General features: G+C 34.7%; 1 protein-coding gene and 1 long non-coding RNA gene across 2 annotated transcripts in view; both read right to left on the bottom strand.

Moving 5' to 3' along the window:
- LOC136035005 (uncharacterized) overlaps positions 1-864 on the bottom strand; it is a 77,426-nt gene extending 76,562 nt beyond the window's left edge. The window contains exon 1 of the long non-coding RNA XR_010619313.1: positions 715-864. This is a non-coding gene — a long non-coding RNA (uncharacterized LOC136035005). The remainder of the gene's footprint in view (positions 1-714) is intronic.
- A 6,075-nt stretch (positions 865-6,939) lies between these two features.
- On the bottom strand, positions 6,940-27,113 carry LOC136035001 (NADH dehydrogenase [ubiquinone] 1 beta subcomplex subunit 7-like). The gene is made up of 3 exons (XM_065716573.1): positions 26,909-27,113; positions 10,011-10,179; positions 6,940-7,085 (listed from the first exon to the last, which is right to left on the bottom strand). Exons 1-3 carry the CDS (start codon positions 27,045-27,047, stop codon positions 7,004-7,006), a joined length of 390 nt encoding a protein of 129 aa, XP_065572645.1. The 5' UTR covers positions 27,048-27,113; the 3' UTR covers positions 6,940-7,003.
- Between the last annotated feature and the right edge of the window lie 583 nt (positions 27,114-27,696).

Genomic DNA, 27,696 nt, shown 5'->3' with positions numbered 1-27,696 from the left:
TATCAATTTTTATTTTTCAAAAATCTTTGTCTATCTTACACACGGAGATAATAACATTTTACTGTTGTTGTTACTCAGAGGATGGAAGTGATGGAAGGATGGAGTGAAGAAGTGCTGTTGGCCGCATACTAGTGACCAACAAGGCAAGAACAGACGGATAGCTCGAGTATAATCCTCACTTCTTTGCAACACCTTTTGCTGAAGTGAGTTATTGTTACCCTCTCAAGATCTATTCAGGATTTTGAATTTATTCAGGTATTGTTTGAGAGGTTTTCAAAAAAAAACTTTAGGAAAAACATAAAAATTTGTTTACATGAGTTTTTGTTACGTTTCTATCAGTAAGACAAAATTTCTGTTTTTTTGAAGGGGGGGGGGGGTCCAGCTCCCCGGGATTCAGCCTTGTACACTATTCCATCAAATTCTCTCTTCTTTTCTAATTCCTTATTTTCCATATTTTTTATTGTCTTATTTATTTTACAATGCTGGTAAGACTTCCAATACTCTAGAAAATAAGCAAACAAAGTGATTTTCAATCATTTACACCTTTATTATGGATAAGGTGTCCATCTTATAACAATACACAAAGGGCCTTTTAGATTGCATGATATATGATGCTGAAAATCGTTAATTCATTTGACAGTACAACAAGAAATCCTGTTCAATCCCATATACGTTCAATTAGTTTCACACTAAAATAAGGGCATGCGCACTTACTGTCAAAAACAAAAATGATTCTATCCCTCCAATACCACTTCCCGTCCTCTCTCCTCTTCCTTCGGTCCTGTCTCTCAACCCTACTTTGTTTCTGCAATTGTGCCCTTGATCACAGCAAGCTCTTCAGGTGTACACGAATGAAAGAGTATGAGACACCTAGAAGTAATTCGAATCAGTCATTGACATTTAGCGACAGAATTGCCTTATTTGACAAGAATTATTTATGACACTATTAGCTTTCTTACACGGTCAGTGATAGACTTTCATTTTCAAACGGATCAGCAAGACGCGTTATTTATATTAATATTTATTGATATTTAGTTATTTTTTTAGCCATAAAAACAAAATTAAAGTATGTATTCCTACATATTTGATATTTTTTGATTGTCAGCGTTATCATTTGTCTTTTCTTTATATTTATATTTTAGTCTACTCCTCAGTTTTGAAAGAAATAAAGAAAATGAATAATAAATAAAAAAAAAATACATTCTCTTTCTTAAGAATCCTTGGAGATATATACGTGAATATGCAAAACCTAAGAAATGTGCCTCCTCGGATGCATCACACTCCCCCCCCCTCCGTGGCAATCATGTAACCTCTCCAAAATATTTAGGGTCTTTGTAGCCAAGATAGTTGATAATGCTTTTTTTTAAGTTATATTTCAAGCAAGACTTAAAATAAGGATAGAAAAAAGAATTGAAACAAAATCTAAAATAAAGATAAAAATAGAGAATTGAAAAATAATGATGCCTCTAAGAATAAAGATAAAAAAAAAATAAAGAAAAAAGAATTGAAGCAAAATCTGAAGTCAGATTTTGACTGGAGTGACGCAATTCTGGTTTTATGCACTTTTAGAATGCAAACATAGCAAACACATGGTGCAAGTGTATATATATATGGCAGATATGTATATGGACATATATGGTATATATATGTACACATGGTGCATGTGTACATATATGGCAAACACTTGGTGCATATATATATATATATATATATATATGGTAAATGCACGGCAAAAACTGGTGACCTATTCGTTTTAATCTCTACGACTTTAGCATCCACGGTATGGAAGTACACTGGGATCCTCCAGAGCTACTTATATCTGGTTATCAGCCAGAGGCGCCATTTGGGCCAAATCTTGGGGAGGGTATGAACCCCATCTGCCCCCCTCCCCCGATTCACTTTGTGTCGCGTAAGAAAAATTCGGATTTTGGCAGCACATTGATCGAATATTCTAAGTAAAAATGCATTTTCAGCACCCGTGTGTTGCTTGGAAATGTACTGTAACCAAATGTGGAACGGAAAAACATAACAAGAAAAAAAAATATAACAACATTCAAGGTAACAAGGGGAACCGCCGAGGTTTCATCTTTGCAAAATCGTCAACAAGCTGGTTGTAGTCCAAATTTTTACTAAATCCTTCTCTGCAAATATCAAAAGGAGGTGACTGAGACGATCATCTCCTGTTGTAGACCGCAAGTAGTTTTTCACTATTTCTAGGGTAGAAAACAAACGCTCATTGCTCGCTGTAGTCTCAGGAAGTGTTGCAGCGATACGAAGTACTTTAATTACTTCTGAGTAGGCCACTGGTAATGCCTGAATATGGTCGACAATGTCTAGGAAGCTTTTCGGCTTTTTCTCCTCATTGGGCAAGAAACGCTTGGCAATACCAGCTTGAGATTCGAGAAGAATGCTGTCGATATCCAGCTCGCCGTAAAGAGAAGAGAAAAGCTTGAGCAGCTCTGTGTCCATAAACTTGGTTGAGCTTGGATCCAAGGCTTTGAGCGTCCTCAGCACTCGCAAGTTATCTGTGAACCTCCTGTCAAATTCTGCTAGTAGACGGTCAAAAGTTCTGAAGTATTCTTGCTTCATTTCATCCGCCAAAGTAGTAGTCCAATTTCCAGATTCGATAAAATTCTTTCCTAGCGTCAAAATTGTCACAAATTGTTTCAAATGCTTGGTGATCTTTTGAATTCATCGAGGTTGTCCTTTCTGACCAACAGAAGAGGGTCTAGTCGTTTTTAAAGTTTTATTTTTAAAGCAATAGTTCATAAAAGTTTTCAGTTTTAAGGCTTTACCTTTAAAGTTTTAGTCTTAATGGTTTTTTTTCTGGATTTAAAATTTGTGCTAAAAACTTTTAATTTGAAGGTTCGGTTTGCAGTTTTACTTCCTAGGTTTTACCTATAATTTTTTTTGGCTTTAAATTTTAAAGTTAGTTTTTAGAAGTTTAAATTTTATTTTGTCACTTTTATAGTTCATGTCTTTAGGTCGGTGAGTTTGCTTCTTGTGGCCTGAATCAGGGTGCGCGATCGAGAAATAACCAAGTCAACAGTGACGGCACGGAGCTTCTGAGACAGGGATTTCGTCACTCGCGTAATTGCTTCTATGTAGTGCAATTGGAAGATAACAAGGAACGATTCCATCAAGGAATGATAGGCCAGGAACTGACCTATTTTAGTGTATCAACTTAGAGGAATTGCTGCAAACATTCAGAATTTATAACATTTATATAATCATCTAAGAAACGGGCATTTGACAGAACTTGAGAATTAGATTATGTATCTAACCTGCTTTCAAAGTTTACAATGGTTAATAGCAAATAGTGTTATTATTATGGCCGACAAAGAGCCCTTTTGGTGGAAGCTTGAGCCCCCTGGAAAATCTGGGGTGGGCAAATGCTCACCCCTGCCCCCCCAAATGGCGCCTTTGTTATCAGCTTCTTTCGTTTTTTTTGGTCAATGCGCTTTTAAGCCCCGGAACGTTACAATTTTGCCCCTTTAAGGAGACCCCGATTCTGAAGGATCGAATTACCCATGCCTTTTTCGCCCACCGGAGGACTCTTTTTTTAACGAACAGTCTGCAGATTAGAAAGAGAAAGATGGGTGGGATAGAGGGAAAACAGAGAGAGAAAGAGGGGGAAAGGGATAGAGAGAAATGTAAGTAAACAAAGAGAGATGTGTACTTTGCTGTTAATGGGCCAAATCATTCCCCACCCTTCTTTAGTCAATGTTCTGATGGTCCTGATTCCTTCAACAAAATGTCAAAAAGATTTGACAATATTACAAGCTTATCAAAACTCCTTGTCATCAGGACATCTAAGGCTAACAGAATTTACAGCCACACATGCTATCGATCAAAAAACAGTAACAATACTTGGAATACTATTGGACGAAGCTTTAAGATGGAACTTGCACGTTGACTATGTAAGGGAAATAGGCGCTACACTGTTATATTATTTTTCCAGCCTGAAGAGACTTGGTATGCCAACTTCAACTGAGGTTTTGACTGTATACTGTGGTTATACTAAGACTTCTCTTGAATGTGCATGTCCATCTTAGAATCTAGGGCTGAAGAAATTTCAATCAGACGGACCTAAGATGCTACAAAAAAAAAAAAAAAAAAAAAAAAAAAAAAAAAAAAAAAAAAAAAAAAAAAAAAAAAAAAAAAAAACACGGTGTAAACTATACTTGGACACAAATACTCAGCAACTGATGATGCTGAAACTGGCACAACTGAACATGGATTCCTTCGACAGTCTTAGACATTAGTCATAATCATAGTCATAGACATTTGGAGGAAAAAGAGTAGGGGTTCCTAAATTCTTGACATAGGTAAGATCGGAATCTCAAAATAGCGGGGGCGAAGGTGAAAAATAGGAGCTAGTCACACAGTTATGCCCTTCATGGTCTGTACCTGACTTATCCCTGTAGAACAAGGGGGGGAGGGTATAATTCCTGAAGTTTACCTCAAAAATAAACAATATCATTCCCAAAAGATTCTATCCATGCTCTTTGACAACCTATACATACTTATATTAATTTTATTTATTTAAATTGTAAGAGCAGAAGAGTAATGGTATTAGCCCCAAAATTTTTAACTTAATACTCACAGTCGCTCTCAATACATTGGTGAGGAGTGTTTTTGGCAACCATAATCACATTGCCTTTAGATTTATTTTAAAGCAACATTTAGTTTTAAAGCATAACATGCCTATTGCACGATTGTGGGGGTTGGCATACCCAATATCCCTAAAGACATAGTTGCCGGACCGTTCTACTATGCGGAACAAAATGACTGTGTCAACATTTTGACTGAATGCGTCTGGAACATTAATGGGCTTGAAAGAAGGGCTGCTTGCCCTCCAATCTTTTTTATATGGCACCAAAACTTTTAATTTTGAATCACGTTAGCTCCTTTAAAATTTTCAATAATATTTCTAGCTATTACAGAGCAATGCAGTCTATGATATTGTTTTTATGCCCTTTTGAAAGTATGCATGCACACAGGTTTTTTGTCTAATTAAAATTCCTCCTATACTTTCACCCTGATACCCTTAGCGTTATTAGTTACAGTAACTGTAGTGGTAGTATCAAAAGTATACACATAGTGCCTTCTGGGTAGTTAAAAATATTCTAAAACTTACCCAATTAAAACTTACAAATTTATAATTTGTTCTTCAGATATTGCTGTGTCACCTTTTTGAAAGTGCACATACTCACGGTTTGTTTTGATTTAGTTCAACATCTGCCTAAATACTCGTTAAAAGCTTCATCTTAATACCACTAGATTGTACAGTAGCAATAGTTAAAGCAGCATTAGTGGCAGTATGCACATTGCATCTTTGGTTTCTTCAACACCCCCTTTAACACACGCTGAAAGTTTCAGCTTAATACCATCAACCATTCTTGAAGCATTTCTGATGCGTCCGCTTGACAACCTGTGTGGGAATGGTGTCTTTCGATTTAGTTCCATTTAATTACTATGCATCCCAAATTTTCCAGCTTAATTTCCTTAGCTTTAGTGGCAGTAGTAGCAACAATAGCGACAGAAATAGTAGTATGAGTAGAAGCAGTAGCATTAGGATACAAATATTTTATTTTGGTTAGTCCAACGTCCCTCACATCAAGCCCTGTTAGTTTTAACTTCAAGCACCGAACTGTTCCTGAGATATTGCTGTTACACCCTTTTGACAACCTGCATGCAGACAGCATGCTGTGATTTAGTTCACCCCCCCCCCATAAAAAAAATCACTGAAAAAATCGTATGAGCATCCAAAAACTTAAGATTTTTTGGTTTAATAATGCACCTATTTTAAGTGTCACATTCTTGCTCCCACAAAATCCGTGTATCGCCTTGGATTAAAACATCCAATGAACAGAAGAGTTTTTCTCAACTTCAATATGTAATGCATAATTGTTCCATATAGACTAAGTATAAACGCTGATTTTCGTTGTTCGCGTTAGAGGTTTCCGCCTTATATATAAAAATTGATATATTTTTTTTTATAGCATACATAAATATATTTTTTTTTTGCGTAAAGTAAGTACTACCGGAGCGTCCAAACTTTATTATCACAATTATTCTTCTACTCTCAAAGAATGCCGTAAAGAAAACTGATACGAGAATTCTCGTTATTCGGGTCCAGAGACGCCAAGCGGATTAGTTCCCGAAAGTCCCCTCGTTCCTCAGCATCATCAATATTTTATCATTGAAAATCCCCATCAGACCAGACCAAAGTATACATTGTTCAAAGAGTATTTTGTAGTAGATTGAAGCATCTTCGTCTTTCCAACTAAAGTTGGGATGGATGAACCTTGTGTTTTGAGTATAAATAAATAGTTTGAGTGCACTTTAGTCAGGTGCATTTATTTGTCAACAAAAATGATGATGGTGAAGTTGGGGGGGGGGGACTAACGATAAAAAGCTCCGCGAGGAGCGTTGAACCGGTTTAAGGCCAATTCGTGCTCGTTGATAAAATACCATCAACGCCATCTATCATTACTAATCGAAGTCGTCTAACGGTAAAATATTAGCTGAATTAATATCAACTCTTTCTTTTCTTCTGCTTTTACTTCACACTAGGGAGAACACAAAATAAATATTTTGCCAAAAATGCATAATACGTATTCTCGAAACTTTTCCAACTACCCTATTTTCAGTAGACTAACTTATCCATTTCGTGATCCAACTAAGAATCTGAAGACAAAATAAATTGCCCGCTTACAAAAATTACACGTTTGATGCAAAGAAAGGTAAAATCATAATTACTATTTGAATAGTCATAAATTATATTGAAACTTGTGCTTCATTTTCTACTTCTGCTCGGCAACGCTGCACTGTCAATGGGATTTGTAGTTTTAATTCCTCTTATGCCAATGTTAAAACACCAAAGATTTGCTTCATTTAGATCTTATCTTCTACGAAACGAAGTTTAAGACAAAAACCGAGAATCAGTTTTATTTACACAAAACAAAACTACCAAAGTTGAATTATAGTTCACCAGAGTTCACGCTTGACCCATATCGGCACGAGCTCGTTTTTCTTCAATTCTTTTCTCTCTTTCAAATTCCCTCATCCTCAGAACATGGCTAGAAGACAAAATAATTCCATCAGAAATGATATTCTTCTAACAAGTACTAAAGGGAAGAAAGGTAAGCAGAAGACCATTCCTTGAAACAAAGTACCTAGAGGGAAAAAGCGAATTCCCCGTGTCGAAAAATGAAGACTTTCTAGAAAACTGATTTCTTTTTAGGCATTCATATAGATGATTCAGTACAATCCCTGTATTACACACACGTATACATGTATAAACACAAGTATACGGAATTTCTTTTGGCGGGGAGAGGAGGGCAAGAATGAAAACAAACAAACCCAGGACATCTGTGAATTACAGGGAGAAACAACGGATTATAGAAAGAATAGTAAAGTAGCAAGAGTTCGGCGGGGGGGGGAGGCCATCCAAAGTGCACCTTGTTCTATGTACGAATCTCCCCTATTATGGTCTCATAGTTGACTTTTTCTTAACGATACAACTTGGTGATAATAAAGTCAACCATACCAAAAGTATGTTTTCATTCAATTTTTGGGGTTCATAAGGGAGATGCTTAGGCTACACGGAAAATTCAATTTTTTGATATCTTCCACAAACTAAACTACAGTAAGGAAAGAATATACTGAAAAAATTTCATTTTGGGTTTACTGATACTGATACTGTTACTGATACTGGATTTACTGATAGTGCCTTTACTTTTCTTTCAAAAACCTTTTTTGCGGAAAGTTTTTTTTTTTTTTAAATTAATCTCATAAAACAATAATAGTAGCTTTGTATAAGAACAGGGTAATCCCAGGTTCTGATTTGTATTGTATAAAATTATGTTTTTTAAAAGAATAAATTTAATTTATTAGAATAAATTGATTTTAGAATAAAATTAATTTCTAACAAAAGCAAACTAATTTGCTTTTGGTATATTAATTTGCACTTGCGTATGTTATTTTGTAAAATAAATTGGTACATTAATTTGCACTGCAATCTAAATTAATTGGTTGTTGAACCCAACCAACAGTATGCTATTCATTCAAAAGGCTGCATACGTTCTTATGCATACAAGAGTTTTATCAAAGAAAAACTGAACAAGATGCTGGTTTGCAGTCTCATCTGAACTGACTGCAATACCACATAAGAAGAGAGCAAAGCGAGACGAAGTCTATGGGAGAAAAGTCAGGGTAAAAGGTGGATGCAGGAGCATAGCCCGTCTCAGCTCAGATATCTTTTGATTGATGATCTGAAATATTTTGCAATTTTAACTACACTAGTAATTTTACAATGGCACCGTTGAAAAAGACCAGATTTTCACCAGCAAAGCAAGTATTTTCAAAAAATCATACTTTAGAACAAACTAGCCAGACAAGACTTAACGAATTAATTAGCGGAGACTAATAAAAAAAATAAAAAATAAACGAAAACAAAAATATTAGAAGACATTTCCAATCGATGCTCAGGGTTATTAGAGAACCTAACTAAAATGCAAAGTAAAAAAAAAACTTCCTATATAAAAATAAAAATGAAGGAATTGTAGGAACTCCAATTCGTTACACATTGAAAAACCCGATATAATTGATAGTTCTAGACTAAAAATATAATTCTAGAAATAAAAATAATATTCAAAATATCTAAAGCAAAAACGAATGAAACAAATGAGCAATCTTACCTAACAGCAAAATTAAGTGAAATTTTTTTTTTCTCTTTCTTTTTCTTTGATTTAGTTTCTCTGAAACAGTTGTGTTTTATAAGTACTAAATATTTCAATACTGAATGATGAGTTTTTAAACGATTGACGATACCACTCTAGGATTGCCCACTTAAGAAAATCGTTTCTCTTTAAGAAAAACTAGAGAATTGTGGCCTAAAAATGCACCCCCTTCCCGATAACAATCCTATCATATTTTCAAACATGGGGCATGAGACCATAATATATAATAACGCAGGCACCGCAGTAAACCCGGATAATACCATTTGAAAATAAACCATTTTGAACAGGAAAGATTGGGCTAATACCAAGTTTCCAAATTCGTCTTTATGAATTAGATACATACCAAAAAAAAGAAACAGTCCCCCCCTCTCCATTCCAGACATAGAACAAGTAAACAGTTATTAAATGTTCATTTAAAATATAAAGATTTAAAAAAAAATGAAAGTTTTGCTGCTAATAAGTATTGGTTTATTTTACTTCTGAAATTGCATTTTGATTTTATATATTTTCAAATGAATGAATTTTATGAATTTCCATGAAAATACACATTGCAACATTAATCCAAGTTGCCTGGTTTCACATGAAGAGAGGATAGAACCCTAGGCTCCCCTCTCTATGCCACACCATTGTAAAAGGTCAAGACAACAATGTGCTAAGCAACTACTAAACCTAGGGAGTACCCAATTTCAGAAACCAAGTACACGAGGTGGCAGGCGGAAGTGTACCAAGCATATCGGGAACTCTGGCACTCATGGCAGAAACTATGCCAAGCGAGGCAGAGTTGTGATTCACACGCGGCGTTCCGAGATTCACACCAGGTTGTAAAAAGTGGGCGCCCTCTAGAACTAAACAATTTGATGAAAATTAAAAAATTTGAAAAACAATTTGAAAATTTGACGAGATGGATTTGCCTATTATTTTTTATATTTAAGAGCCTACAAAAACTCTGAGTTCTAACGTTATTTTGCGCATTGTGTTATATACAAATGTACATTTTGAATAGTGGTGTTGTTCCTATTTTTCTCAAAAAAATTGACCGCAACTCATTGTCATTCAACCAATTAAATGATAATTTTATTAGTCATCCCTATTTCCATTATTAATAGTACATTATTAACTGTATCATATAGCATATACATATACATACATATACATATACATATGTATCATATACATGCAGCAGGATTGTAAAAACTTCAAATCTATTTTAGTATGATGATGAATACGATGATACGATGAATACGAGATACGAAAGTGACATACTCATCATATTTGCACATATCCAAAGCATGTTTTTCATGATGGCATCTCCATCCTGCTGGAAAATTCCTCTTTCTACAAGCCTCAAAATCAAGATACAAATGAGAACAATAATCTCGGTGCTTGTAAGGAATCTTTGCAGCTTGCATTTCTTCAAAAGAAGTTTTTTGTTCTAAAAAAGAGAAAAAAAAATCAACAGTTGTATATCTTTTTGAGCACTGATGATGAAATGTTAGTTGTTTTGCCACCTAGATTTTAGCAACAATTTAAGGAAACACACGAATTGGGGAAGAGGGCCCTTTGACAAATAGGACCTTCATGTACAAATAAAGATTTTTATCCACTTTCACTTCAAAACGTATCTGCAATTTTCTTCAAGAAGGGAAGATATATAAATACAAAGAAGATATTACTAATATATTTAGTGATGATTCTAGAAACAGGCATGATAAAAAGCTGGTGGAAGAATTCACTCGCATCAGTGAAAAATTTTCCTCGACTCCCCAATCCAAAAAAAAAAACAAAAAAAAAAAACGGTACATTATAGAAACATTCAACAGAAACAACCTACAAAATCTATAGAATTAAAGGCCATAAATACCCTCCTCCCCCCCTCTTTGGTCATGTCTCATCCCAACCAAATTAGAGAGCAAACTTTTTTCAAAAGAAAGAGGCTTTACACAAAACCACAATGTATCTTTTGCTAACTTTTTATTGATTCTGGCTGGTGGATTATCCCTGCTATAGTATTTTGAAAGCTGAGTTTGGCAGGTAATCTGGCTGGTGGCTTATCCCTGCAATGGTATTTTGAAAGGAAAGCTTGGCAGGGAATCTGGCTGGTGGCTTATCCCTACAACGGTATTTCGAAAGCAGAGCTTGGCAGGTTATCTGACTGGTGGCTTATCCCTGCTATGATATTTTGAAAACAGAGCTTGGAAGGCAATCTGGCTTTTGGCTTATCCCTCCAGTGGTATTTTGAAAGCAGAACTTAAAAGGTAATCAGTTTTTTGCACACATTGGGCCACTTGCCCTTCACAATTTAAGGACTCTTTGCCCTAAAAATGTACAATGTTGTTTGTAGAGTTGGGGGCATCTGAGGTCTGCTTCTTCTGTTTTTTTCTGTGTTTATTGCAATTGTTGCTTCTTCTTTAACTTGAATGCAGAGCTAAATGGGTTGTCAGTTATTAAGACATGTTAGGTTTCTTGTCCCGTGGAGTTTATAGTCAATTAGACAGTTGGAAACCATTATAAATGGCAGTGATTACTTTATTGCTTCTGGTTTAATATATAGAGGTGGTTAGGTTAGATGTTTAATATAGTGCGTTCTGGCCCGCCCACTTTCCTTAATCCTTTTTTTGTAGTTTCCATAATTTTGCAACTAAAGTATTATATTTTGGTGTATTTCATTATGATTAATTTAAATTCACTTCTTGAACGTGTTACGGATAATATACAAGTACCAAAATATTTTACAAAAGGTAAATCATGTACACGAAAAAGTGATGGTAAAGTGATTACCACCCTAAGTATATAAATACTTAAGATACATGCATAGATAACTATAGATACTACAGATATGTATATAGATGCACCCAAACTATATAGATACAAAATTAGTTCTAAAACATTACATTCAAATTCATGAAAAAAACTACAAACATTAAATATTAGATACTTCCTAAAAATAATATCATTCAAATGCCTAGAAAATAGTGGACAATTGATTTGCGATATCTCTCTGTACAAGAGGCTGGGTTAGTCATCGATTGTTGACAATTATTTTTGATTTGTCAGAATGTAAGGCCTGGTCCTACAGTAGGGGGGCTAAGCAGGAAGAATTGCCCTGGAAGATTGCCTTATTCTATGGAAGGGCTTCCATAGAATAAGGCCTATGTCAGTGTAAATTATGGTGCAGGCTGCATGTATACGGTGTATGCATTCATGGCAATTAACCAGGGGTTGTCCTTTGTCAGCCAGTCACATACAGCGCAACTCGGGCCAGTCTTTTCTTTCTATCATTATACAGCACATAACAGCCAAAATAATCGATGATACATTAGGAGCAGGTAGTAATTTTGCCAACAGCCTGTCACATATAGAGCAACTCGGGTCAATTTTTTCCTTCTACCATTATACAGCATATAGCAGCCAAAATAATCGATGATACGTTAGGAGCAGGTAGTAATTTTGCCAACAGCCTGTCACATATAGAGCAACTCGGGTCAGTTTTTTCCTTCTACCATTATACAGCATATAACAGCCAAAATAATCGATGATACGTTAGGAGCAGGTAGTAATTTTGCCAACAGCCTGTCACATATAGAGCAACTCGGGTCAGTTTTTTCCTTCTACCATTATACAGCATATAGCAGCCAAAATTCCCAATGATACGTTAGGAGCAACTGGCTTAAAACTATTTGAAGCCACTTTCGTTCCATAAACACGGATATATGAAAATCTTACTGACACATAAAGAATGTGTTAACAAAATCGTCAGCATTCAGATAAATAAGCTAAATTTCCAAGGCAAATAAGTTAGTTTTCCAAGGTCTCAGCACTTGGTGCCAACACCTTGGGACTCCCCCTTTTCCCCGCCTTACAACTCCTCCCTTTTAGCTGCACCACTCACTGGGTATCATGATTTTACTTGATTAAATTTTTCATCCATGAAACAGACGAACATTCACCCAACGAACATTCAGGAAATAGAAACGTATGGTTTAATTGCATCTCTTTAGTTGTTTTGGTAGAAGTTGTGTGTTCTAGACCTCACCATGCTGCACCACTTTAGCTGCACCACTCACTGGATATCATGATTTTTACTTGATTAAATTTTTCACCCAAGAAACAGACGAACATTCACCCAACGAACATTCAGGAAACAGAAACGTATGGTTTAATTGCATCTCTTTAGTTGTTTTGGTAGAATTTGTGTGTTCTTGACCTCACCATGCTGCACCACTTTAGCTGCACCACTCACTGGATATCACGATTTTATTTGATTTGATTTTTCACCCATGCAAGCGAACATCCATAAAACAGAAACATATGGTTTAATTACATTCTCTTTAGTTGTTTTAGTAGATGTTGTGTGTTCTTAACCTCACCATGCTGCACCACTTTAGCTGCACCACTCACTGGATATTATGATTTTAAATGATCGAATTTTTCACCCATGCAAGCGAACATCCATGAAACAGAAACATATGGTTTAATTACATTCTCTTTAGTTGTTTTGGTAGAAGTTGTGTGTTCTTGACCTCCCCATGCTGCACCACTTTAGCTGCACCACTCACTGGATATCACGATTTTAATTGATTTGATTTTCCACCCATGCAAGCGAACATCCATGAAACAGAAACATATGGTTTAATTACATTCTCTTTAGTTGTTTTAGTAGAAGTTGTATGTTCCTAACCTCACCATGCTGCACCACTTTAGCTGCACCACTCACTGGATATAATGATTTTAAATGATTGAATTTTTCACCCATGCAAGCGAACATCCATGAAACAGAAACATATGGTTTAATTACATTCTCTTTAGTTGTTTTGGTAGAAGTTGTGTGTTCTTGACCTCACCATGCTGCACCACTCACTGGATATTATGATTTTAATTGATTGAATTTTTCACCCATGCAAGCGAACATCCATGAAACAGAAACATATGGTTTAATTACATTCTCTTTAGTTGTTTTGGTAGAAGTTGTGTGTTCTTGACCTCACCATGCTGCACCACTCACTGGATATCATGATTTTCCTTGATTAAATTTTTAACCCATGAAACAGGCGAACCTTCACCCAACGAACATTCAGGAAACAGAAACGTATGGTTTAATTGCATCTCTTTAGTTGTTTTGGTAGAAGTTGTGTGTTCTTGACCTCACCATGCTGCACCACTTACTGGATATTATGATTTTAATTGATTGAATTTTTCACCCATGAAAGCGAACATTCATGAAACAGAAACATATGGTTTAATTACATTCTCTTTAGTTGTTTTGGTAGAAGTTGTGTGTTCTTGACCTCACCATGCTGTACCACTTTAGCTGCAACACTCACTGGATATCATGATTTTACTTGATTAAATTTTTCACCCATGAAACAGACGAACATTCACCCAACGAACATTCAGGAAACAGAAACGTATGGTTAATTGCATCTCTTTAGTTGTTTTGGTAGAAGTTGTGTGTTCTTGACCTCACCATGCTGCACCACTTTAGCTGCAACACTCACTGGATATTATGATTTTAATTGATTGAATTTTTTACCCATGAAAGCGAACATTCATGAAACAGAAAAATATGGTTTAATTACATTCTCTTTAGTTGTTTTGGTAAAAGTTGTGTGTTCTTGACCTCACCATGCTGCACCACTTTAGCTGCACCACTCACTGGATATTATGATTTTAATTGATTGAATTTTTCACCCATGCAAGCGAACATCCATGAAACAGAAACATATGGTTTAATTACATTCTCTTTAGTTGTTTTGGTAGAAGTTGTGTGTTCTTGACCTCACCATGCTGCACCACTTTAGCTGCACCACTCACTGGATATTATGATTTTAATTGATTGAATTTTTCACCCATGCAAGCGAACATCCATGAAACAGAAACATATGGTTTAATTACATTCTCTTTAGTTGTTTCGGTAGAAGTTGTGTGTTCTTGACCTCACCATGCTGCACCACTTTAGCTGCACCACTCACTGGATATTATGATTTTAATTGATTTAATTTTTCACCCATGCAAGCGAACATCCATGAAACAGAAACATATGGTTTAGTTACATTTTCTTTATTTGTTTTGGTAGAAGTTGTGTGTTCTTGAGCTCACCATGCTGCACCACTTTAGCTGCACCACTCACTGGATATTATGATTTTAATTGATTGAATTTTTCACCCATGCAAGCGAACATCCATGACTCAGAAACATATGGTTTAATTACATTCTCTTTAGTTGTTTTGGTAGAAGTTGTGTGTTCTTGACCTCACCATGCTGCACCACTTTAGCTGCACCACTCACTGGATATTATGATTTTAATTGATTGAATTTTTAACCCATGCAAGCGAACATCCATGAAACAGAAACATATGGTTTAATTACATTCTCTTTAGTTGTTTCGGTAGAAGTTGTGTGTTCTTGACCTCACCATGCTGCACCACTCACTGGATATTATGATTTTAATTGATTTAATTTTTCACCCATGCAAGCGAACATCCATGAAACAGAAACATATGGTTTAGTTACATTCTCTTTAGTTGTTTTGGTAGAAGTTGTGTGTTCTTGACCTCACCATGCTGCACCACTTAAGCTGCACCACTCACTGGATATTATGATTTTAATTGATTGAATTTTTCACGCATGAAAGCGAACATCCATGAAACAGAAACATATGGTTTAATTACATTCTCTTTAGTTTTTTTTTGGTAGAAGTTGTGTGTTCTTGACCTCACCATGCTGCACCACTTTAGCTGCACCACTCACTGGATATTATGATTTTAATTGATTGAATTTTTCACCCATGAAAGCGAACATTCATGAAACAGAAACGTATGGTTTAATTACATTCTCTTTAGTTGTTTTGGTAGAAGTTGTGTGTTCTTGAAATCACCATGCTTAAATTTTGAACATTGCTGAACCAGGTGCGTATTGACACCAAATATACTTTGATTCCATTTGATTCATCTCTACTGCAGAAGCTAATTTCATTACTAACAAGCAGTTGAAGAAGCACATCATTAAAAATCATCTCTTTGATTTCAATCTCTTTGACTCAAGACTTCTGCAACAATAGACCTGAGGCTGATAGCTCTATAATTTCCTGCTTTGGATCTATCCCTTTCCTTAAAGAATGGTAGTTTTGATTGGAAGGGGATTTTTTTTTACAATCAAGGGAAAGTTGGAAAAGTAAAGTCAGTTCAGGGGCAGTTTCATGAGCAGCTTCTTTCAGTAGATGGGGATGAACGTTATCAGGACCAACAGTCTTGTTGGTGTCCAGGCTTTTGAGTTGTTTTTTCAACTATAGATGCAGCAACTGCAATACAACTTATGTGTTTTTGGATATTGTGCTTTCGGTTTGAAGCAGGAACATTAACAGATTCATTAGTGAAGACTCGATGCAAATTTCTCATTTAGGAGATCAGCTACACTTTGAATGCCAGTGTAATTTGTTTCTGTCATCTGTTATTAAGCTTTTTATGGATCTCTGGTTGTAGCCTCAGCTAGATACAAAGTTCCAGAATTTCTTGGGTTCAACTTACTTTGGTCATCAAGTCTTATCTCAAAATTACCATACAGTTGTTTGGCGAGTTTCCTTAATTTATTTTGGGCTTTGACAAATTTTTTCTAATGACCTGGCTTATCCTTTTTTCTCCAATGGCGTTTCTTTCAGTATCTTTACTGCCTCATACTAGCTGTCATATATAGCAATTCCTTAGGTATGGGGACAAGATTTTCCATTCTATTGCCAAGTTTCCATGACTTGAGCCAGGAATTTATCCTACTACATGCTTGATTCTACCTTGGAGGGTCAACTCCCAATTGATCTACCTCAATTTTACTTTAATTGGCTTGTAAAACATGTATATCCTTTTTAATATCCTTTTCTTTTATCCTTTTTAATATCCTAAAATATCCTTTTTTATGTCTGTTTCTTGCTTTGTGTCTATGAGCAACTAGATGAGATGGTCACTTTTACTGATAGAGCTGGGTTAGTTCACTATTATTAATAAAAACTAGGTCAAGTAATGTTGGTTACTGGCGGGGGCAAAACCATGGGCTGATCAACTGCTTGGAAAGCAGAGAGATTATGAACACAATCAATAAAGGGATTAACAGGGGTTGAGCTAAAAGCAAAAGGGTTATATGGAAACCCTTTCTTCCAGTAGATACTAGGGAAATTAAAGTCACTAACACATCCTTAAGATATATATTAAATAAAAAGAACAACCACCAAAGCAAAGTAATTCTTATTTTATAATATGCAACATATTTATATTAATAACATTATCATACTACAATCCATTATTATTGCCATTTCAACTCATTTAAAATAGTATCTGTTCTCCAATATGCAAAACAATCACTTTGGCTAAACTAGAGTCAACATACTATAACCAGTTTTATAACAGAGCAGTCAATCAAAAGAAAAACAAACAGAATAAAACCCCCAGTACTCAACCAGTACCCAATCTTGGCCAGATATTCTGATTAAATAGTATCTTTCCTATACGTAGACAACAGGCTCCTTATTTTAGACTTTATGGGTATAGGGTTTGACATGATAGGCTGATGATTAGGACGAGACCAATTGGGTTTGACCGACTATAATCTTGGAACACATCTGGTTTTTAAACTTTTGGATTTAGACAAATATCACAACTTCAGACAGACAGAGACACTTTTATTATACATATCATCAATATACAAAAAAAAACACATCAGCCACTTTAGAAAGTCAAAGACTTGTTAGTCGTGGCTGATAAACATTCAATTGCCGAAAACATAAACAAAACAAGAAAATGAAACGAAAAGAGACAAAAAAGTGGGAAAAAGAAAACAAAGGAATATAAAGACGAAGAACAGAGAGAGAGAGAGAAAAAATCCTACTTAAAAAACAAATCAATAAGCCGTCCCATTTAAATTATTTACTTAATCTCATCCCAGAAGGTGGTTCTTCAGTCTACTCTTAAACTGGCTAACATTTTCAGATAACCTTATACTCATTGGTAAAGAATTCCACACTACTGGTCAGGTAAACCTGGGACTAAAACTTGCCCTCTGAAAGCTGCAACACTCCTATACCAAATCATCCATATTTTTAGTCTCGTAACTGTGGTAGGAAGAATTTGTCAGAGATAAGATAACACTTTCTAAGATTAGGCTCCACTGTTGTCTTTCAGTATATTTGAAATTGTGAGTGTTTATTTCTCTATAATTGAGGTGTATACATAAATGTATACATAAATGAAACACATCATCAAACAAATCAACAAACAAAACAGAAAACAAATAAACAACAAACAAACAAAACAAACAACAACAAACAAACAAAACAACAACAAAATCAGACATAATTTAAATTATGTGTAAAAAGGAAAAAAAAACTATACATAAAGACAAATTTTTAAGACATATGGTAAAAATTATCAGACATAATTTAAATTATGTGTAAAAAGGAAAAAAAAAACTATGCATGAAGAGAAAATTTTAAGACTTATGGTAAAAACTATCCCTCTTAATCCTAGATAATTCCAAGTGCTCTTTAATTTTTAAGTCTTGAAACTTATCCAGTGCTACTAACACAAATTGGAAAAATAAGCAAAAATTTACAGTATTTAAAATAGCAAATGCAAATTGAAAAAAATGGCAGGTTTTAAGATCTCAAAAAAAGGGTGGGATAGAGAACATGAAGGAGGGCAACTGTATTAATAAGAGAACCGAAAATATCACAACGATAGATACCTTGAAGCCTTATTATTGAGCCAAATGCCTTCCTAATTTTTTCTTGAATATTTAAAATTAGCATTGACTTCAGACTTCGAGCTGAAGCACAATAAGATGACCACAGATAAAGAACAGTATCAGAAACAAGAAATGAAGTAGCCTACTCCTGTTGTAAATATATTCAGCTCCTTTATTGTCATTAATTGGAAAATATTCACATTTTTAACACTAATTGAAAGGCTTACTGGATAGGGTATTAAAATTATCAATTAAACTAGCTTTAGAACGACTCTACAATATTATATCATCATCATATGCAATAAAAGACCCATCCTGCCCCCAAGAGATTGCAGACAGTGAATGAAGAAAGACATTCCACCAATCATATATTAAAGATACAATAAGATAAAACATCACCTTGTCTAACTTCATGACCAAACGAAATTAGATTACAAAATAAATCCAAATCAGCAATTTTTATTCTAAGCCCCCAATGCCAAGATCTAAGACCTGTAACCACAGATAGGGGGATCCCGCCACTAATTAGGGCTGAAAGAGCAGAAGAAAGTGAAGTGTTCTGCAATCAAAAGTGTATAAAGTGGGGAACCAGAACACCTTGACTCATTAATACTTAAATCAAGAGTTGCATGGACATGGTCATAGTCTATTCCTCTTTTGAAGCCTACTTGATCAAGGCCAACATCCAAATTAAAACAAAAACCCACTGTACATAATTCAAAAAGCTTATCAATCATAAAACCCTTTGTTATTTGTCATTAAGGGTCACACAACCAGAGATCTATTTTACCAGATTTTAGAATAGTAGTGAATATCACCAGACTTGAGGATAAGATTAAACGATTTCAAAAGAAGAGGAAGAAGAGGGAGCCAATTTGACATGATTTGAGTGGATCCTATCCTCATTTTCAAAAGATTGTGGTTTTAATTTACAACATGCACCCAATAAAGAGTCAAAGGAAATAGAAAAATCATGCAAATTGGAAGAACTACTCAAAATCTGATCAACATGCAGAAGTTGCTTAGGATCATCACACGATTTTGAAAGGTCACCAAAATGGGTTTCCCACTCCACAAGTGAAGGTCAATTCTGTTTGGAAGGTTCAATAGATTTTTTTTGTTAAACGTAGAGCTTTCCTGAGTTTCTTCTTATTCACGTTGACAAAATTTTTTTCAAAATTTTCCAAAAAAATTTGTCTATTATTCACGCTAATAGACAAAGCGTCTATTAGCAGAATATTATTATGACAATTGAAGGTCTGACTGGATTTTTTTTTCCTCCATGCACAGAAAAACTGGGTGACAATACCACAGCTTTCCACAATTTTTCCACAAACGAAAAGCAAATTTAGATTCACAATTAGCATGAACGGAAAACGGATCTGATGACCAAAAACGTTTTCCTATATTTAGTTTACACTGTTTTACTCAAAGTGTCTCTAGCACCATATTTTAAGCAATATAATAATTGAAAATAAATACAATTAAGCTCAAAATAAATTTTATCATTATGACAATTCAGGCTAGCAGGAACAGCAGCCTTTCAAGCCAAAGATTCAAAATTATCACAGTAAACCAGCATAAAAGTTATTACCCCAAATAAATCTTTCAAAATAGTTCAGCTGAATAGGAACATAATTAGATATAGAAACCAAATTATAAATTACAGAAAACTGAATTGGCAAGTAATCACTTACTGGGATATCCAGAATGACTTTTACCATAGAAGATAGGGCAAATTTAGAAAGAACATGATCAATATTACTTGTTCTCCCATTCCAATTAGAATAAATAAAATCAACTGACTCGCAACAATTATTAAGATCTGGTAAAGACCAAAATAAAAATGTACTATGCTCATTTACGTTATCAAGATCAAAGTTAAAATCGCTACAAATAATAAAGTGAAACCTTGAATCTAATTGGGCTATAAAAGTACTAAGTCTTTGGCAAGCAAACAAAATGATACAAAAGACAAATAAGTGTGATAATCTGTAGGCAAATAGCAATTGACTAAAATTCAATCATAGAGTTTGCAAGCAAGAAAATACTCATCAGTGTAACATAAAATAGCACAGAATTCTTTGAAAACAAATGTAGCAACACCATCTGATGGGTGGCCTCCAGTAGGCCCTGCAGAAACCGTAATATATTTAGAAAACTTGAAAGGGAGCTTAATGTATTCAACAAATGTTCCAACAAATGGTGGTCTTGCAAACACAACATTATTGAACTATTTTCATTAACAGATTCATTTATCACTACAAATTTGCTAACAACTAAATTCGAATTAAAGAACAAACTGAAGTAATTATATTCATTTAAGAAACTTCTTCATAGCAGGGCAAATGAAACTATAGGATGGATGTTTCTTTGAGTAACAGTTGGGGCAACAAATCATGTTATCACGAGGAGTATTTTATGTTAATCCAGGTTTATCACTATAAAAAGCACACTTCAGAGCATCAGAACCACAGTTCTTTTCAATGTGAGAGAAACTTTGACATTTAAAACAGCTTTAGGAATCACTCTGTCTTTCTCAACTCTGAATAACTGGTAACCAAACTTTATCCAATGGACAATGTAATGCTTCAAAAATGTTTCAGATTCAAATGTAACTTTTACTATTGTTGACTTTCCAAGTCACCTGAACTCCAGGATCCCAGGCAAAGTGGTTGCTAGAGTTTTGATATATGGTTAAAATATTCAACCTAATCATCCAACAGTAAAACAATCCACTTTCTAGGTATTCTGATATATATTTACAATGATTTAGGTTAAAATGATTTACCTAGTTCTTTGGTGCAACACTTTTAAAGTAAGTTAGATATATTTTCTTCTGTCAAAATTTACTGGAGTCAAAAATTATGTATATTGCGGATTTTAATATTGACATAAGTATTTCTAGTCTCACTCTTTCATCTACATATTATTCACCTTTGGCTGTTGATTTTTTGATACTTTGTCTTTTGCTAGGCTTTCTTCCAGCTTGTGATATTCTAACTTGAGTTGTAAGCTTGACAGCAGCAATTATTGACAATATTTTTCTTAATGTTGAAACTTATTCATGCCATGTTATTGTTGCTGACATGTCAGACAACTTTATGCTTCTGACGGATTCATACATGTGGACAAGTAGCAACTCTGATCAAGACAACTAGAAGACTAGATACTGCATCTGTTAAGCAACTGAATGAACTACTGCTTAAAATTGACTCCTCGCCATGCTTAAGACTGCAGGGATACCAATCAGGCTTCACATTATTTTGTAAATAAATTCATCAGTGCTGAATCTGGTTAATCACATATCTTCAACCCATTTAAGAAATTACAATTGATCCAAAAAGCCTTGAATTACAAAGAGGACTACTAAGGTCCATCTAGTTAAAGAACAGACTGTAAAGAAAGCAGTTGTCTCATCCAGATGAGATGATTCAAGCTTCTTTTAAAGCTTACAGGAATTACTTAATCAAAGCTCTACTGTCTGCTAAACAGCAGTACTATTTGAAAGTATTCAATAATGCACATCCCCTAACAACATGCAGTCATTAATAAATGACTGCACTACATAAATTGTCAGGTAAAATTATTGTTTGACCTCTGGAAAATTGCAACAGAATTTTTTTCTGCACAAAAATGTTCACAAAAATCAGCTGAATTCCATAAAAATAATCCAATCAAATCCCCTGTTCTAGCCAAGTGGATTGGTGTGCTGTATTTAGGATCCTTTGTTAGAGAGGGCAAGGGTTCAAATCCTAGTGTACCCAATCATTTGGTTTGGGACAGGGTCAGTGGCATGACTCTGTAAGTTCAGCCAGAGTTGACCCAGCTCTAAATGGGTACCTGGATAAATCTGGAGAAGGTAAACAGGAAGGATGTGCAAACACATTGGATGGCTGGCCCTCATCCCCCATTGCACTTCCTGGCCGAAGGGCCTTGAGAAAGAGATCAGCACCACTGGTTTGAACCTTAAGGGTCTAGTACTGCATTCTTTACCTTCTACTTTTTTTTTGCACAGGTGTCCCAAATTTGCCCTCGAAGGGGAAAACCGATTTTTGTGTTTATACATATTTTGGAGTTTAAATTGTTGTTTCCTATCAAATCAAGCATGAGGAATCCAAATACTATGTCAAAAATCCATACCCTAGTATAAATTTTCACCTTCATGGAATGGGGGGAGGGGTAGGTAAAGTATGCAGATCATTATTTGACAGATTCCTGGTGCTAAAGGATCATTTTATATCAAATAAAGTTATGTAATGCCAAATGTGAGGTCAAAAAGCAATTATTTTTTACTATTTACCTAATTTCCCCTGCTGAGGACCCTGTAATGTGAGGGGTTGCTAAGTATAACTTCTTGAAAATCCCTTCTTTAATCAAGATCAAAACTTTAGATCAATCAGTTACAAAAAGGAACATTTAGAACTCAGGTATATTAAAAACAAAAACGTTTTGTTTTTAAAGCACAATCTTAAGCTAATTCTTCTTCCCAATCATCTTTGTTATCACCCTCATCCTGTCTTGCTGCAGCATTAGCACATAATGCCCCTTTACACTTGGTAAATCTGCAGGGTAAACCATTCCAACAGCAGCTGCACCTGAGAGAATTGCACCTGCTGATGCACTGGCACTGCACAATCTTCAGCAGATTTTCTGGTGTTGGTGAAGTATCTGACATGATGGGAATACACATTCTGTGAGGAAGAGAGGCACCAACCCCACTTTTCAGGCTTTAGTGATTTGGACATGTCTTGCTCCTTCATTATTTGCAAATAGCAACTGTAAAAGTGGCACTTTATGGAAGCCAAAGCTGGCAGAAGCTGCTCTGCCTGAACAAAAGCATTTGAACTTGCAACCCATGTAGTAAATGCTTGTGCTGGATATTCATAAGGCTCTTCTCAATACTTTTGCCTTTGTGTATGCAGAGCAAAGCTTTCTCTCCTGTTTTGGTGATCTCCTGGCAGTTTGATCCTGGTGTCATGAAGATCTTGCAAGCATTGTTAAAAATACCATCTTTAAGTGACAATGAAACCAGTGCTGGTTTCCCTATGCTGTAAAGTCTGGATGTTGTATTGCAGCCAGACATTGCATGGCAACATATTTTCTGCTGCTTTAATTCCTAGCTTCTTCTTGATCCTTTTTATGTCATAAGCTTGTCGGTTATTTTCATATTTGTCTATCTGCACAAAGATATTACATGCATCAAGCTTCACATAGTCCAGCAGAAGCATAAATAGGTTGATATCATACCCAATCAAAGTGGTCAACAAAGTTTCAGTACAACTGAGCATATAGAACTTATCCTGAGTTTGCCCAGCCACTCAGTAAGTGGGTCAATGAAGCATTGTTTATTTCTGGGACTCCTCAAAATTCCTCCTTACTTTTGATGATCTTTATGTTAGGAGAGAATTCAACTGTTGGACATGACAAACCTTTGGTTCTCTTCAGCTATGGGTAATTTTTTGGCATAAGTACATCATTGTAAGAGTAAAAAAGTACCACTGCCTACCCAAAATGCCTTTTGAAATAATCTAGAAGTATGAATAAAGTTACACAGATAACTCTTTGTTTTTCTCCTTTAACTTACATGATCCACTAAAATGTCATACAGAAGAAATTATATTACCCCAGAAATACATATAGAAACCAACAAAAAGTCATAAATAAGGCTTTTATAGCCTATGCCTACATGATTTCATGCATAGAGCAATTTAAATAAAGTGATACAGATGACTTTTTACCTTGTATTACGACAGAGTAGCCTAAATATAGTCATGCAAATGACTTTTTCAGTAATAGAAATTTTTTCTTTATATCTGACTATGTCAATTACTACTATATAGAATGCAGTACTTTCTCCAATTATTTAGAATGATAAAAAGTCATGTACATGACTTTCTATGTCTCATTCTTTTGCAGAGCAAACATCAATAAAGTCATACAGATGACTTTCTATATCACATACTATTACAGAGCTACTACTACTACTAACAACTCACTGTAGCACTAAGCCGCCTGAGGCCAACACAGCTATGTATGCTTTTCCAACCTAATCTATTTAAGGCCTCCCTCTTTACACCCTCCCAGGAAGTTCCCATTACCTTTAAATCTTTATTTATGACATCCTCCCAACCCAGACAAGGACAACCTGCTTTCCATGGAGCCCCAGACAGTTGGCCAAAAAGGACAATCTATGGCAATCTATCATCCTTCATCTGCAGAATGTGGCTTAGCCATCTCAACCTTTCTTTTATTACAACCCTAGAAAGTGGGATTGAACCACATTTTTTGTACAACCAACTGTTTGAAATGCAGTCAGTCAGCCAGGTACCCAGCTTTTATACTTCATAGAGCATACATGAATAATACAGACAACTTTTATATATAGCATTTTTATAGAACAAACATGAATATGGTCATATAAATGGCTTTTTTATACCTTATGTGTGTAATTTTATATTTCTATTTCTAGAGAAAAGATGATCATTGCTAAAATATTTTTGAAAATCCAGCTGAGGCCAACAATGACCCTCTGTTGTGAATCACTGTAAAGGAGCTTGTACAAATGAACTTCATAAGCACAATAGTTAACAAAAACACTGAAGTTCCATGGTGGGTGAATCCAGCAGTCAAATCAAGTAAGTAATCAATTGTTATGAAGATTTTATTAAAAAATGTCAATTTAAATTGTATGTTGCTTTTAAGTAGGCTTTATGGGATATTTATTCTGTTAATTATGCTAACAGGGAAAAAAAAAATCTGGGTTATCTAGTTCAAAAAAGGTATCAGATGTGTTAAAGATTTGTAAAGTGAAAAATAGTGTTACAAAATTGCAATAAAAATTAAACTTCAATTTAAAGAGCAAGGGATGATACATTAGAATATTGTCCTAAATAAAGTCATATGGATGACTTTTTAATATAGGATATGATTCTAATATAGAACAATAGGCCTATGAAAAAAGTCTTGCAGGTGACTTTCCTGTTTTTATCCTTAAACCTAAATGATGTACAGAAATGTCATACAGAATACATTATACTGCCCTAATCTTACATTAAAAAAAAAGAAGAAAGGTTAAACACATGACTTTTTAATATAGGCTATCATTCTATTGTAGAATAGAATGAATAAAGTCTTATAGATGACTTTTCTGGTATATTCCTTAAACTTAAATGATGCACTGAAATGTCACATAGAGGACATGATATTACCCTACTTATACATTAAAAAAATAACAAAAAGTAATAGAGAAGACTTTGTAATACAGGACCTAGCCTATGCCATTATTCTATTGTAGAACAGAGTGAATAAAGTTTTACATAGGCTATGACTTAATACTCATCACACTATAAAAAAGCAGACTAAATAAAGTCTTATGGATAACATCTTAATATAAGCTATGATTTTATTATAGAGCAGTATGAATAAAGTCTTACAGATGACTTTTTTGGTGTTCTCCTTATAGATATATGATGCACTAAAATATCAAATAGAAGACATTATACTACTCTACTTACTTATAGAAAAAACAACAAAAAGTCATACAGATGACTTTTTGATAGATTATTCTGCTGTAAGGCAATTGTTTTTCTGTATAGCAATTGTTTCTCTGTAAAGGTGTTTTCTCTGTATATACATATAGTGTACTAAAATGCCATATAAAAGATATTATATTGTTTCACTAAGGAGTGAGATAGTGTTGGTATCAAAAGTCATTTGTGTGACTTTATTTGTATTTGTTTTATAAACAGGTGATGTAGCCCTATAAGATGCCATCTGCATGACTTCATTCATGTTTCTTATATAATGGTATGAAGTCTAAAAGGTCATCTGCATAAATTTGTTTATATTTGCTTTATAAAAGAATCATACACAAAAAGTCATCAGTATGACTTTTTATTATTCTAAATAATTAGAGAAAGCATGATATTGTCTTCTGTTTGGCTTTATACTGCATTCTAAATAGTAGTAGGCCTAAATGACAACATTCTATTGCTCATAGATAAGGAAATTATTAAATATTGTCATATGTAGGTTACCCCTACAGACCTGTCAGGTAGACACACCTCTAAGACTAGGGAATTAGTAGCTTAGAGGGTTAACCTGGGAACTTGTCAACACCTTCCTGTGTGTTTTTGGACCTATCATTGAAAGTTTCATTTTCCTTACCTAGCTTCTTTCCATGATAGCAAAAGTAGCGAAACTAGAATTTTACCTTTATAATTGTCTTTAACAAGTAATGACTGAAATATCTGCAAAGAGCAATTACCCAGATGAGAAATTGAATGGTAAACAAAGACACAAACTATGTTTTAATTCCTAGGATAGTCTATCTGACTCCTGTACTAGAGCGAGAACTTCTCCTTTCATAAAGAGAACTGATAGCCTAACTGGCAACAAGGACATTGTATTTCATAAATTTCAGTGATTTTTACCTCTAGGCTTTCTTTCATAATCAAAACCTTCATGAGGATCATACTTTGGCTCTCTATATCTTTTATCAAGGCTTCCTAATTGTAGGCCTTCTTTTTCCTTAACAAATGACATATCAGCTAGCCATTGGAGAAGTCCCATTTTTCACAAGAAAATTTCTTTTTTTTTAGTTTTATTCCTGTTCTTTCTTGATGCAACAGTGCCAATCCGAAAATTTATATTTTGTAGTTTTCGACTAAAACATCTACTAGATTGAACCCCATTTTGCTGAATGAGGCGAAAATGCGCGTATAGCAGCTTTAGCCACGGCCCAAAAGAGCAGGACTGTAGCTAAAGTATCCTATTGGAGGAAAAAAAGTGTGGGTGCCATTGAAGTAGGCTCTATTCAAGTGGTAGCTAAGAAAAGTAACTATTTAACAAACATGCTACTTGGTGAATCAAAAAACATTACGCAAAAGACTATAAAAATAAGCACATATTAAACAATCATATATTAAAGGTTCTGGTGCTAGACTTTCACTATAATTGTAAGAAATAAGCTGCTTAGACGACAGTAGTACAGCATAATTAAGCTTTTTGTTTGAGCGAAGGTAAATGTTGTATAAACTTGGCTTTTATAAACTTGACTTTTTCAGCCAGATTCACATTAATGATGTAGTACATATTACCCCTCCACTTCTACCAAACCCCCTAGCCCAACAAAGAATACCTATTATTTTATAGTGGTTGTGGTTTTATTAGTATTGGTAGCATACAAGTATTGCCTTTTTCATCATCTCTCTGAATTTTC

The sequence above is a fragment of the Artemia franciscana genome, chromosome 13 (genome assembly GCF_032884065.1).
Source record: "Artemia franciscana chromosome 13, ASM3288406v1, whole genome shotgun sequence".
Taxonomy (NCBI): Eukaryota; Metazoa; Arthropoda; class Branchiopoda; order Anostraca; family Artemiidae; genus Artemia; species Artemia franciscana.
The sequence above is the reverse complement of the archived record's forward strand: the minus strand, read 5'-3'. Positions and strand labels throughout refer to the sequence as shown.

Excerpts from the sequence above, each read along its gene's own strand:
- LOC136035001 (XM_065716573.1), bottom strand. The coding sequence starts at position 27,047 with ATGGGACTTCTCCAATGGCTAGCTGATATGTCATTTGTTAAGGAAAAA. Across the intron at positions 10,180-26,908 it reads TTATGAAAGAAAGCCTAGAG|AACAAAAAACTTCTTTTGAA; the intron begins GTAAAAATCACT and ends TCTCTTTTTTAG. Across the intron at positions 7,086-10,010 it reads GATATGTGCAAATATGATGA|CCATGTTCTGAGGATGAGGG; the intron begins GTATGTCACTTT and ends TTTGTCTTCTAG.